This window comes from Petaurus breviceps, unplaced genomic scaffold (genome assembly GCF_028583685.1).
Source record: "Petaurus breviceps papuanus isolate PSGF00001 unplaced genomic scaffold, PetGlider_PUasm1.0 174, whole genome shotgun sequence".
NCBI lineage: Eukaryota > Metazoa > Chordata > Mammalia > Diprotodontia > Petauridae > Petaurus > Petaurus breviceps.
The window spans coordinates 61462438-61477755 of NW_027185761.1; the positions used below are offsets into that span (position 1 = coordinate 61462438).

Below are 15318 nucleotides of genomic sequence, written 5' to 3' on the forward strand. Positions count from 1 at the left end.
ACACACACACACACACACACACACACACACACACACACACACACACACTTAAATTAAGCATCTTACTGACTTGTAACAATGACTAAGGAGAATTCATTTGAACCCTCAAATGGTTATACTTGACAATAACAGTTTAAACATGACTCAAATTAATTAATGAATTTATAAATTGTATTTCCCTCCCTTTGGACCTAAGCACCAAAAAATTAGGTTACCATTTGCATGATGCTCTAAGTATTCTGTGTCCTCTTTTCCAGTGTGCTGTGGGGGCAGAAATAGGTTACATGGAACCAGGGACCTTAACCACCAGAAATTGGCTCACTACATAATGATTTGATCATGACAATCTAAGAAATGGACAAAAAAGAGAAAATGCTTTTTAATAAGTATGAGCCCCAATTTTACCTTTAGATGTGAATTATGTTTAAAAATTTATTTAGGTGGTAGAATTTTTTGGAAATTTTGTCAAGCAGATTACATATAAGTTATTCCATTACTTCCTCTATCTTTTCCCTGATATTGGAGTTCCTGGGCATTGAGATTTTCATGCCCAAATAAGGGATAAACCTGAAAATTCAAGTACTTCTGAGACTGTCATAGTCACACCATCATGGAACCCCAACCACTTCCAAATCCACCAACCTATTATTTCCTCTTATTGTTTCCCTCTACTTCTTATCCTTGGCCTATGATTGGCCTGCCAGCAAACAGTTGATGTGACTGAGAAGTCTCTTGTTTGACCTGGCTTCTATCCCAAAGTCAAGACCCAGGCTATGGGCTTCAGCTTTGCAATCATTGTGCAGGCAAGTCCACATTGTAACCTATCCAACTCAAATTTGATGGTAAAACTTGCTTTTTCCCCAGGGTGAGACTATATTAACAATCCCTGCTACCAGTCAGCTCGATATTCCTTCTAGTGCTTAGTTGGGAAACTTACCAGTGGTTCTTGTGACATTTGCAAGGTTATTTTATTAAAGAAGAAATCATAAAAGGAATGTGAAAATTGTCCAAATCCAAAGGTTGCTGTTTGAGTGAATAATTTTCCCTCCACATATGTGTGGCACGCAGGATGACCAGGCATGGATGGGTTGTGATTGGCATCCCTGGAGGGGGGAATATCCACAATGGTGAGACCTTATATTCATCAGAGTGTTGAATATAGTCAACTCTTCATTGTCAAAGGATGAATCAATAAACATTATTATTAAACACATACTACATGCCAGGAACAATGGTAAGCCTTGGGAATACAGAGACAAGGATGTTGTTGCCTTCAGGAGGCTTATAGATTAATAGGAACAAGCATCATCTCCAAGAACCCAAGCATCTGAGCTAGATAATCCAAAGGTTTCTATTTGGCATCACAAAATATTTTTTAACCTCCATTCAAGTGGGAGTATGTCTACTGTGGTGGGAACTCAGTCAGAATGCTTCAGACAACATGAAGAAGCAGTGTGGAGATCACTTGCCTTAGGAGGAGGGTCAGGAAAAGACTGTCCTGGCCTCAGTCTTGTACCATAGTTTTGTGTGGCTCCTTGTCTTTGTGCAAGGAATGGACAGAATCAATTTTCACCTATGGAGAAAACTTAGCTGTAATCTCTTCTCTTTCCATGCCTATTGGTTAGATGCTTCACACCTTCCCAAGATTAAAGGAAGAAAGAATGCTTAAAAGGGATGTTTACAACTTAGGAAAGTGGTGAGGTAGAGACTTAGACATCCTTTGTCTTTGAACCTATGAGAGTTTCCTTGAATATTTGTCCTCTCAGCAACCAGTTTGGATTAGTTCCATGCCTATAATTTGACTTTCCCATTAAGAGAGGAAGCTTAGTGTAGCTGGGTTTGAATCCTGACCCTCACTAATTGGGTAATGCTGGGCAAGTCATCTCACTTTCCTTAGTGGTAAGATGGAGATAACAGTAGCTTCTACCTCACAAGGTTGTTGTGAAACTTCAATGGGATAGCTGGTGTTAAGATGACTTTAAGACTTTCAGAGCACATGTGCACACACACAGTGACTGAGACTAACCAATGTATTTTCAAATTCTGATACATAATGTGCTAGGAAACTAAGGGAGGATGACTCTAATCCTTGCTTTTAAACCCACAGAAACTCCCCAAAGGTTCATACTAACTGTTAGACCAGAAAATTCACTTTCCCAGCATATGAGAGAATCACTACGCTAGGGAACATTTGGGCTTGGAAGTCAACTCATTCATTCTGACCAGAATATCTTTTTTTTTTAAACAGCTTTCTGCCAAGTGTCTGTAGGCAGTATCATGTTTTCCCCAGTTTTTGCAGTCAAACATTTTCCTTTGCCAATATCAATACAGCCTTTTGTTTTTGGCCCATGTGTGCACATTTGTAGGGACATTAAGAGACTGACAATACCTATCAATGGCCTGGAGCACAAGATGGAGAATTGTAGATGCCCAGAGTGGGGTGGGATGAAAGAGCTCAGCTAATCCTATTTATACCTGCACTTTCCACTGCTGTGGAAGGAGAGCTGGACCTGGAGTTTGGGTCTTGGATCCCAAATGTGGCTGCCATTCATTTCTTGCCTGTGTGACCTTGGGCAGATCACCTAATTTCTCTGAACCTCAGTTCCCTCATCTGTCAAATAGTGGGTCCCTTTTAGCTCTACATCCTAGATCCCAAGTCACAATCTTCCTGGGTCTCAGTTTCCTCATCTGTAAAATGAGGGGGTTAGACTAGATAGTCTCTTCAAATTCAGAATATCTGATTGCACCAACAAGAATATATTTCACAACCTCCATAACAAGTATATTGTGAAGTCCCTGGCTGTTATGGGCTATTTTCTGTAACTGCCTGGGGTCTGTGAGCTCAGTTGTTTGTTCAGAAGTGTTAACGAGGCCAAGGTCACAAGTGAAGGTCTCACGTGGTCCAGCTGCCTTCCCTCAGAACCCAGTCCCAGGGCTGTAAGTTCTCTCCTAAACTGGCTGCCTTGCAGAACATGGAATTATTCATCATCATCATTATTGTTATTGTTATTATTTCACAAAAGGGAGGTCAGAGAGTGGCTCATTGGATCATGGATGGTTTAAAGTAAATATTTTCCCATTGCTAGAAAGAACATCTTGAAGCATGCTCCCTACTGTTAGGGAACACCGAGGACAGTCCATTGCCTTACAAATGATTCAAGGTGAGAATTTAAGCATAGAGTATTTATCCTAGGTTAGAGATGGCAGTTTCACTCCTCTCTGTCTCTCCGTTTCATTTTCTCTTCCCCTCTCTTCCTTGCTGCTCCAAACTTCTTCTCAAGCTGCCCACCACTCCTTCCCCCCACCCTCTCACCTGGTGTAATGGTAAGGGAATTTGAAGATCTTCCCTGCCTCTTAATGGACCTCAAGTGGAACCCAAGAGGAGAGGCTTGACTGGGGAGAAGCTTGTTTTTCAGGAAGGCCTGCATCTTTTGTTACTTTGTAATTAATTAATTAATTGCAGTGGGTAAAGTGGGTCACAAAGGTTATAATGTCCTCTGACCCTGAAGAAGGGTATATATACTTTGAGGTGAGGTTTTGCTTTGGGGCTCACTTATGGGAAGAGTTATGTGATGTGGCCAGATGAGACTCCGGGCAGCCATTGAGCCCCCTGGCTTTGAAAACCCAGATGTTGGTGCTTCTCTCTTTGGTAACTAACTATGTTTGCATGTAATGGTCAGGCAGCTAGAAGCCCTGTCTGTTGGTCTGCTGAACTGGGTTATTTTCTCTGTCTATATTTTTTGTCTGCTTGTAATTTCTGTTTGTGTTTTCTAAAGTTCGGGGTGCTGACTTTTTCCCCTGAACTAAATGAATTGTGTATATACATACATACATATATGTGCATATATTTAAAGATTGTTGACCCCTTTAAAATTGCTTTCCTTTAGTAAAGCAGATCAAAGAACCTGTGATAGCAGCCATCCTGGGTATGCTAGGGTGCTTGCTGCTACACCTGGTCTCCTATTTTATAGGAGAATAGAGGCAGCTGGTGGTGGGACCCTTCTCCCCTTCTCTACATCCTACAAGCCCTGACATCACCTCTATCCTTATCTTTTCCTTCTTTATTTGTCTCTGATGGCCTTTCTCCTTGCCAAGGAATACCCTGGCTGCCATCCTTTCCCCTCTTCTCCAATGGGTCCCTTTCCCTATCCATCCCTCCCCCACTCTCTAATCTTCACTACCTTGTTATTGACTAGTCCCTTTGCTGCTGTCTACAGACCTATCTAAGACTCCATCCTAAAATCCTCTTTAACTCCCATCATCACTGCAAATCATCATCTTGTCTATCTCTGTGAAACTCCTTGAGAAGGCTCCCACTTCTCCTTTATCTCCTCATTCTTTTCTAAAGTTTTTGCAGTCTGGATTCTGACCTCACTGTTCAACTGGGCCTACTATCTCCAAAGTTACCAGTGATTGCTTAATTATATAATAATAATAACCAGCATTTTAGAACACTTTAAGGTTTGTAAAACATTCTGCAAATATATTTTCTCTCTCGATCCTCACAACAACCCTATGAGGCAGGTGCTATTATGAAGTACACTTTACAGTTGAATAATAATAAAAAATACAAATAATAATAATAATAAACCCACTGAAGCACAGATACAGGGAACCCATGTGGCTGATGGGATCCTTGATACTCCTAGGTCATGAGAGTCCCTTGCTTCCTTTGCAGGCTTCCCAACAATTTTTCTTTGGGCTGCATTATCCCTTGTTTGGCCAGATTAACTCTTTGCAGAGCACAATTTTGGGCTGTTGCTTCAGTCAGCTGCTGGGCTGATTCAAGCAGGTTAGCTGGTGGTTGTTTTAGCTCCTCATCAGACTTGGCTGCTGCTGCCCCTGAATCTAGGACTCTGGTTGCTGATGGGACCTGGGATGGCTTTGATGGATCTCCAAGGGTCACTGATCACCTGGGTGTTTCCTTATCAGGATACCCATTCACCTAAGCTCAGGAAATTAGAAAGACAAAAGGGACAAAAAAAGGCACCATGCTTTCACTGGGGTAGCTAGGTGGTTTAGTGGATAAAACCTGGAATCAAGAAGACCTGAGTTCAAATCTAACCTCATATGCTTACTAGCTGTGTAACCCTGGGCAAATCACTTCACCCTGTTGGCTTCAATTTCCTCCTCTGTAAAATGAACTGGAGAAGAAAATGGCAAACCACTTCAGTATCTTTGCCAAGAAAACCCCAAGTGGGGTCAGGAAGAGCTATACATCACAGAATGACAATAACAAAATGCTTTCACAGTCACTCTCCTACCCACCACCTCACAGCAAATGATCTTTCTCCTTTGAAAGATGCCAGCGGAGAGTGCAAGAGATCGTTTGCTCCAGCTTAACCTCTATTCCATTCAGCCCCTGAGTCAATAGCCCTTACAGCCTCTCAGTCCAACTAGAAAACCTTTCTTTATTGCATAGAGACTCATGGCTCCTTAGTCACTCATGACTAGAAAGTGATTTCAGTTCCAGTATTGGATTGAAACCAGGCAGTGAGTTTTGCACATGATATAAGGACTGAGTCCTAATTGGCCAGTATTCCATCACATAATAATACATACATTTTATATATTTACATACATATATGTATACAACATACACATATAAAGACAGAAATATATCCATCTATGTATTTGTGTGCATATATATGTATATATATATACACACCGTGTTTCCCTGATAATAAGACCTATCCCGAAAATAAGCCCTCCCCTTACTGTGTAAGATTCCTCTAAAATAAGCCCTCCCCCGAAAATAAGCCCTATTGAGATTGCTACTGTAGTGAAGGTGATCCCCTGCACTACACGCTACATTACGGTACCCTCTGTATGCACCGTCCCCCTCCCCCCCCCAGGTGAAATGCACTCCGCGCTCCGAGCTGCATCCAATCAGAGCTGCAGCAGTGAGCGCGTCATCCTGTTCTTCCCCAGTGATTTGCTTGCTGGTGCCATTGAGAGCAGTGCCATGGAGGAGAGCTGAAGCAGGACAACATAAGCCCTCCCCTGAAAATAAGCCCTCTGGTGTTTTTCTTTCCAAAAAAAATAATAAGACAGTGTCTTATTATCGGGGAAACATGGTATATATATATACACACACATTTGTATTTATGTGTGTATGTATCAGTGTAGGGAACTGTATATGAGAATGCCTTCCCATAATGCAAGCACAATCCATATATAAGTATTAGTATTACATATTTAATATATGTGTGTATGTATGAGTGTGTGTATGTATGTGTATGTATGTATGTATTAGTACACAAGCCCTGGGGACTTCTCTGAGACACTTTGAGGTTTGGTGCTATGATGGTTCCCTTCTGCCTTCCTTCGTCTCTTTTCCTCCCCTCCCCAAATTGGGAACAAGCCCTGGCAATACTGACATCTTACTGACTGAGTCTTTTTCCACCCTGTGTGGATGATCATCGCTCTATATAACAAAACCAGTGCTTAGGTCTGCTTGCAGATGGTGACTGTAATGGGAAGGCAGGTGTGAAGAATTCCATTTCTTGGGGCAGCTAGGTGCAGAGATATTTTCTTGTCCTCATGCCTCTGTCTTCCAAGCTCCTCTAGGGAAAAGTCATGGGACTCTTTCTTTGAATTACCCTCAGTCCAAAAGTGAAGCACAAACAACAGAAAACTTGAGATGTTATAGAGATCATCAGATATATAGTAACTCAGCTTGGAGTGACTGTAAAGACATAGCCACTTAATTGGGAGAGCTTTAAAATCATGCCCCCCACCACCACTTTATAAGTTACATTTGAGCTTAACCACAACTACCAAAGGCAGGCAGGAAAGGCATCAGTGGTAACTCCCTATTATTGATGAAGAGACTTAGACTCAGGTGGGTTAAATGACATGTGTCGGCCTCAGAGACATACGGAGAACCCAAGTTCTCTGAATACATAATGCTCTTGCCACTGAACTACCCCACCTAATTCCACTCTTCTAATCAGGTAGAGCACCTACCACCCTCCCCTGCCTTTGGGAGAGTAATCAAGTATGGCAGCAATTCAGGAGAGTTTGCAAGGACCCTGTGGTATAGCAGGAAGGGCACTGGAGGACCTGGGTTCAAATCCTGCCTCTGAAACCATTCCTTTTTTGCTCCTCAGTTTCCTCATCTAAAAAATGTGGGTGGTGGACTTCATGGTCTCTGAGGTTCCTTCCAGCACTGAACCTACAACATTATGGGCCTCAGTTTCCTCATCTGTAGAGTAAAGGTGCTGGGCTAGATGACATTGAGATGCCAACTGTTAGACTCCCATGACCACAGAAAAAGTTCCTCTGCCACTGATTTCTGGGCTCCCTCATTTCCCTTTCTTCCCCTAAGAATGAATCCTTGATATCACCATAGCCTCTGCCTAAATAGACATTAAATTTTTAAAAGCTCATCATAAAACTCCAGGACCAGAAGGACCTTGAGAGGACATCAGCTATAATCTGGGCGTGACGAGGAAGAGGCCGTGCCTTTCATTTTCCAGTGCTGGGCCCGTCAGTATGTTGACATGACCACAGGCAGCATCAGGAATTTAACACATTAGACCCAGTTTTCAAGCAACAAGTCCCGGTGTTGGGTTTCTCCTAAGCTATTTGTCTATATACTCCACCAATCGAAACTCATCTTCCCTGACTCCTCTCCCTACAAACTCTTTTCTGATGTGTGTTTATGTTTTTTTCCCTACAGGAGAAAATATAAGAAAACATCCCAGAGGTAAGAAGGTCTCCCAGGTGAATTGGGAGCATTGGGGGCAGTCTTTGCCTGCTGGAGGCTTTGTTCATTCAGCAGGAGAGTTTTGTCTGGGTATAATGGGGGGAAGTATGTTGGTGGTTAATACACTTCTTTTTGGTCCTTGGTTGTGATCTGTTTGTCATTATCTGCACTCTAAGTAACAATTGTGGACATTGCATGACTGAGTCAGTGGATGTCTTCCTGGGACATTGGGGATGAGGAGGAAACCCATGGGTTAAGAAGCCCTGTTGCCTTTTAGTCACTTAACACTATACTGGGCCACAGACCCATCGAAGAGAGCATATGGTGAGCCAGAATTGCCTTTTGGAATCTTGTCTTCGTTTGCCTTAAAGTTGTCTGTCCAGCCTGCAAAGGGAAGGGTACTTTCTTTGCTGTTTTGCTGTCTTGTTTGGTGTTCCAGAGCATTTGGGGATTTTTGATCTGCTTACAGATCATGACATTACTTGTTGGTGCTGTTTGGGAGGGAGAATTTAAAGTGAGTAGACATTGGTTGGGATCACATCTTTTCTTTCTGAGTTTGGACCTGTGATGTCACCAGTGTGGGGAGTGCCCCCACCCTCCACTGATGCAGGTCAGCAGCAGTTCCCTGAAGTGCTGAGGTCTTACTGCTCATATGTGTCAGAGACTCATGCTTGGACTCAGGCCGAACCTCTGCCCCTTACCTCATGTTACTCTCCTTTCTGTAAATGCCAAGAATTTGAATAGTTTATGTTTCTATAGCATGTCAAAGTTTGTGATGTGCTCCACCCTTGAAAGAGAATTAGTGCAAAGGTCACTATTCCTGCTTCATAGAGAGGAAATGGAGGCCCAGGACAGGAGAGGGACTTAGGCCAGATCCTATTGGCTCAGGAGTAAGTGGGTCCTTGGACCAGGCCCTGTGGTTCCCAGTGTGGCTCCCACTGTGCCATATTGTTTAGAAACCATTTAGTTCAGGTCTATGTCTGTAATTCTCTCTCTGTCTCCCTCTTTCGTTTATATATTTTTAGTAAGTTAATATTTTATTTTTCCCAATTACATGTAAAAACAATTTTAACACATTTTCTTTCAAATCCCAAGTTCCAAATTCTCTCCTTGCTTCCCTCTACCTTCATTGAGAAGGTGAGCAACCTGACATAGGTTGTAATACATGTGTGGTCATAGAAAACACATTTCCAAAAATATATATATATATATATATATATATATATATATATATAAAAGCTTTAAAAAATTGGGGCAGCTAGGTGGCGCAGTGAATAGAGCACTAGCCCTGGAGTCAGGAGGACCTGAGTTCAAATATGACCTCAGACACTTAAAACAGAAACTAGCCATGTGACCTTGGGCAAGTCACTTAACCCCAATAGCCCTCCAAAAAGCAAAAAAAAAAATCTTTAAAACATAAAAAAGAAAACACATTTCCATGTAAGTCACGCTGTGAAAAAACACAGGCAAAAAAACTCCAAGAAAAATAATCATATGCCCATATTTAAATATAGATGGGTACATATACACATATTCATATATATGTATAAATACATATACACATGCATCGTTTTTTAAGCAATGTGAGATAATAGAAACCATGCTTGAAACATATCTGTTTCTGCCTATCATTTCTCTCTTTCCATTTGTATCTAAGCAGTGATGGACAGAGGGAATGACACTTGAAATCAGAGTACCTTGGTGTTTCCTTAGATATGTATCTCTGTCTAGGTGATTTTATGCCCTTCCCCCTTACTCCCTCTCTTCTTCCCTTCCTTCCTTCCTCCTCTGGGCTTTGGTGTTTCATTTTCACGTGGCAAAGTGGGGAGGAAGTGATGATTGTTGAAGAATGATGAATGACAGGGCTGCCTGTTTCCCAGGTAGTCATGGCGTGTTGATGCCTTGGCTCCTGTATTCTCCTTTTGGCACTGATTTTATTATTATTTCCATTATAGTTTTGGGTCCTTGAGTGGCCTTGTAATCTCTGGAGATTTCCTAGGATTATTCCTGTTTTTAAAAAATTTCTCGGCCAGTTTCCTTTGGGGTGTTCTCTGCTTATTTCTGAATAGTCTGCATGTGTTTGGGTGGGAAGTCCTCCAAATAAGAGAATGTGTACACTAAGAAACATCCTGTGAGTTGGCAAAGGCCATCGCTTCTTCCTCTTGGAGCCCTCCAGCCTCCTTTTCGACTTGGGTCTGTTTACTGTTCCTTAAATATTACGTGATAATCACTCTTCATAGAGACTATGGTCAACAAGCATTCATTATGTATCTATTGTTTGTCAAGTGCAGGGATGTGCTGCTGGGCATTAGAGATGCAAAGGCAAAAATGAACCAACCTCTGTATTTATCTGCTAGTCCCAGTGGCCCCCGGGAGATGGACCAGAGTCACCCTGAACACAACAGTCTAGAGTTGGCTTAACTTAACGACAATAGATTTAGAGGCTGAGGGGCCCTTAGAGGCCGTTTGGTCCAACCCATTCATTTTACAGATAATGGAACTGAGGCAAAGAGAATTTAAGAGACTTGCTTAGGGTCACACAGCTGGAGAGACTCTGAGGCAAGATTTGAACTTGTCTTTCTGACCTCAAGTTTACTACTCTATTCGCTGTTGTCGTCGATTTGTCTTGTAGTTATGTCCAATTCTCCCTGATCCCATCTGGGGTTTTCATGGCAAAGATACTAGAGTGTTTTGCCATTTCCTTCTCCAGCTCATTTTACAGATGAGGAAACTGAGACTAATAGGGTTAAGTGACTCACCCACACAGCTGGTAAGTGTCTGAGACCAGATTTGAACTCATGAAGCTGAGTCTTATTCCAGGCGAGGCACTTTGTGTACTGTGGCACCACCTAGTGACCCTTCTCCATTCACTAGGGGCCTCAGTTTATCCTCTCATTTGAGTTACTTATAGAAGTTACTTATTTTACAAATGCTTGGGAAATGTGAAATTCTTAGAACTCTGGTAATTTTTTCAAAGAGAAACTAGACAATTCTAGCACCGCCAGGGTTGGACTTGTGTAGGCTCTGCATTCTCAACACACTGGGCACAGGTGCCAACATTTGGTCCTTCTTGGTTGGTTTCTCTCAAAGAAATGAGGCATCAATGATGGTAACAACAACAGCTAGCATTTACATAGCACTTTTAGCTTTGCAAAGTGCATTTAAATGATTAACTAGTGTGATTCTCGCAACAACTCTGAGAGGAAGGTGCTATTATTATTCCCACTTTCCAGATGTGGAACCCCAGGCAGACAGAGGTTAATGACTTTCTCAAGGTCACACAAATAGTAGGTATCTGAGGTTGTATTGGAGCCCAGGTCCTAGTACCCTAGCCACTGCACCCCCTGGCTGCCTGGGCTTGCCTTTTGTTGACTCAGTGTGTCCTGTTCTACTTGCCCCCTTTACTTCTGTCCCAAACACCAGTTTGCAGATTTCCTTGAGTTGGGTTCAGTGTTTAAGTCCATTATATACAGATCAAAGCTAGCTAATTCAATTGACATCTGCTAATGGGTTTCAACAATGACATTTGTGGCTCATGATCACATTAATCTTGTTTTCTCTAACAAGCATCATCTCACAGCTGGCGCTCCAACAGCATGTTGTTTCCCAAGATGGGCAGTTGTCTTTCATCCTGCCATTTTGGAACTGGGTGCAAGTCAAGGGAGCAGCCTGGGGAGCTGATTTAGAGCTTCTGGACTCCAAAACTTGGCGATGGAGGCTTTTCTGCTAGGACTGGTACTCTCCAGGTGCCAGAACACCTCGGCTTGGATTATCCTTATGCAAGCAACTGCAGATGAATCATTAGACTATGATAGAAATTAATCATTTCCATTGGAGGGCAAGTCATTCAGGTCATTTACCATCCTCACATCTCCTTAACCTTGGAGAAGAGCTGTTTCCAGTTACTTCAGCCTTGTTTTACAGGGAGAAAGGTAGATAGGTGAGAGGGAGATTTAGATTAATAATAATAGCTAATATTTACATAGTGTCTGCTATGTGTCAGGAGCTGTGCCCCGAGTAGAAGGGAAGCTGCTTGTGGGTAGGATTGTGTTTTTGCCTTTGTATCCTTAACACCAGCACATGTTGGGTGTTTGATAAAGGTTCCTTGGGTTGAATTAGAGTAAGAGCAATGGGCTGTTTTCCCTTGAACAAAATATGATTGCATTATGTGTCCACCTTGTGTTTTGGTTCAATGCTGGAGCTACCTATGTGCTTCCATTCATGTCTCTGGTCTTCTTCCTGTCATGTCCATCCACACCTGAATCATCAGCTGTCACTCAAACAAACTCTTGTATTGTGGAGTGCTTCCCTCTGCATGAAAGACTATAATCCTTAAGATGAAACTGAATGGTGAGTCAGTGTTTAAGTCCATTATATCTGAAGTGGCTGAACCCATTTGGGGCCTTGCTCTGTCTGGGTAGGTTTGGTCCCTAGCTTTGCTACTCTTCTCTCAGTAGGCACAGATCTGAGCATGTCACTCGTTGTTGCTCAGGGAAAACGCGATACGTGCTTCCTCTAGAGAATAATACAAATGCTTCTGTTTGATCTTCTAAGTCTTTCTCCAGCTGTCTTCAGCTTTTCTTTCTAGGCTATTTTCAAGTTCATCCCTGTCACACTCTTTCTCCTGGGCAGACTGACCTGTTTGCTTTTCTCTGTATAACATATATTCCATATACCTTTGGACAGACTCTCCTTTACTTCTGGAGTGCTTTTCCTTCTCATGCCCAGTGTTTGGAGCCCCAAGCTCCAGTCAAGGCTCAGCTAAGGTGCCATGTCCTATAGGAAGCCTTTCCTGATCCCTCCAGTTGGTAGTGCCCTCCCCAATTCTCCAAATTATTTTGTATTTAATGTGTTAGTGTGAGGCAGTGTGAACTCAAGTGTGGACTCAGTTTGCTTATTGAGATTCAAGTTGGGTAGCTTTGTTTTTATGGTACAGTAGTAAACTGGGAAGTTGAGAAGGGCATGCTGCTAAGATGTCAGAAGAACAGTTATAGACTCATGGATTCGCAGTATTTGGAGGGGTCTTGGGGCAGGAGAGTCCATCCTATAGGTGACTAGGAATTCCCTCGACAATATACTTGAAAAGTGTTCCCAACATTTGCTTTTGAAGACCTTCTCTGAAGGGGAGCTCACTTCTTCCCAAGGAACTCCATTCTGCTTTGACATAACTGATTGTTAGGAAGGAAAAGGAAGCTTTTATTTAAAACCGCCTCAAGCCTAAGTTTGCCCCTTTGTGACTTCTACACATTGCTCTTAGTCCTCCTTTCTGGGCCCAAACAGAGCAAATCTCATCCCTTTTCCACGTGATACTTGAAGACAATAATCATGGAGTCGCCTGAGTCTTCTTTTCTTCATGCTGTCCTTCCTCAGTTCTTTCAGTTGCTTATTATATGCATAGACTCCAGACCTTTCACCGCTCCAATTTCCCTCCTCTGGGTATTCTGCAGTTGAGCATATCCTTCCTAAATTGTGATGCTCATAATACACCAGAGGTGGCTTGACTGGGCAGAGTGTTATATAATCATGAACTCCCCCATACTGGACATTATTCTTCTCTTAATGCCACCTATATTTGCATTGGCTTTCTTGGCTTGGCTCCCTGTTTATCATGTTGGGTTTGCCTTACACTAAGTCCCCACTTGTAATTTTCCAATGTACCTCTATCTAGTCCTACCCCAAACCCTGTCTTATATTTGTGAAGCTGATTTTTTGATCCCAAGTCCAAGACTTTGCATTTATCCCTAGTGCATTCATTCTGGTTGGCCTTGTCTCAGTGTCCTAACCTATCAAAAATCTTTTTGACTAATTGTGAAAAAACTGTGGAAATACAGAAGTTGTGTTCAGTGAGCTTTGGAATCTACATTTTGTTTTTGTGTGACTGGATACATATTTATTCAAATTTTGTTGAGTTGTTATTTCATTTTCTGGACATATTTATTGACCTTCAAAAGTTATTTTAATTAAAGAAAAACATCTTTCCACTCTCAGTGTAATTATTATAATACTTCCTAACTTAATTGGAACATTTTCCATTTTCTCAGTATTTAATGAGATACCATGCAAATCTCAACTGCACAGGACAGGGTGGTATCCTTATGATAACACTGGATTATACTTGGGCCTTTAATGGAAATGTTTCTCCTTTCCAATAGGAGAGTTTTAGCCAGAAAAGAAGGAACAGGTGAGATGTTCAAAGTCATCCTGGAGGGTTCACTTGTCCTTTCACTCCTCGCCTCTTGTGGCCAGTGGCCATGTCCGGTTAACTTGATACACATCTGTCCCATCTGTCCCTTCTCTTCCCCCTGCCTGGTTCAAACTCTCAGCACCTCTGTCCTGACTAAGAATCCCTTAATTGATCTCCCTGACACAAATTTCTCCCTCTCTAGTCCATCTTTCATGGAGCTGATGAACGGATATTACTAAATCATAGGGCTAATGCGTTATTTTCCCCTTCCCCCCAAGAAGTTTCTGTGGTTTCCCGTTGCCTCTGGGATTAAATACAGTATCCTGTCTTTGACATTTAAAACCTCTTGATCATGGCTTCAGCCTATCAGATAAACCAACCAGCCCATAAGCAAGCATTAATTAATGACTGTGTGCCAGATATTGTGCTAGGTGTTGAAGATACAAATACAAAAGGGTGACAGCCCCTTTCCTCAAGGAGCTTACATGCTACTCAGGGGATACAGCATATTCTCAGATAAGTAAATATGGGATGTATGCAAAATAAATATGCAGTGACTGGGAATAAGGCACTAATTGGGGACATCTCAAAAGGCTTCTTGTATGAGGCAGAATTTGGGATGAGCTTTCAGGGAACATAGGCAGAGTTAGGGTGGGATATATTCCAGGCATGAATGACCTCTGTGTAAAGAGAGAGGTGGGAGATGGAATGATGTAGAATGGAAACAGTGTGGAAAAGGGAGTCATGGATAATCATCTAGAAAGATGGGCTGGGGCTAGGTTGTGAAGGGCAAGCAAAAGATTGTATTTTATTCTAAAGGGAAGGGGGAGCCAGTGAGGGTTCTTGAGGTGAGATAAATATGGTCAGATCTGTCTTTTAGGAATATCAGTCAAGCAGGCATGTTGAGGATAGACTGGAGAGGGGAGAGACTGGATGCAGGGAGAAACTAGTTAGGAGGCTACTGTAATAAATAGTTCAGGTGAGAGATAAAGAGGGTCTGGAGCAGGATAGTTATAGTATGAGGAGAGAAGAGGCCAGAGGGATGCTGAGGAAGTAGAATCAATGAGACTTGGGCAAATTATTGACTATGGGGTGAGAGTCAAAAATGACTCTGTGGTGGTGAGCCTGGTTTCCTAGAAGAATGCAGGTCCTATCAGCAGAAACAAGGAAGTTAGGAGAAAGGGCAAATCTAGAGGGAAAAAGGATGAGTTTGGTTTTGGCTGTGTGGAGTTGGAGATGCCTATGGAACATCTAGGTGGAGATCTCAAGCTGGCACTTGGCACTGTGGAGCTGAATACCAGGAGAAAAAAGAGGTCTGGGTATATAAGATAAGGAAGTAGTCTGCACAAAGACAGTAGTTGGATCCATGGGATTGGGGGAGAGAGAGAGAGAGAGAGAGAGAGAGAGAGAGAGAGAGAGAGAG

General features: G+C 42.3%; 1 protein-coding gene across 4 annotated transcripts in view; it reads left to right on the plus strand.

Annotated features, from left to right (window-relative positions):
• The window catches only part of PDE1C (phosphodiesterase 1C), a 551686-nt gene that overhangs the window by 298136 nt on the left and 238232 nt on the right, over positions 1-15318 (plus strand). The window contains exon 3 of one of the 4 annotated variants that reach the window (XM_069084303.1): positions 7685-7711. The exons of the other annotated variants lie outside the window; for them this stretch is intronic. Coding sequence (XP_068940404.1) covers positions 7685-7711 — 27 coding nt within the window. The remainder of the gene's footprint in view (positions 1-7684; positions 7712-15318) is intronic. 4 annotated transcript variants of the gene reach the window in all.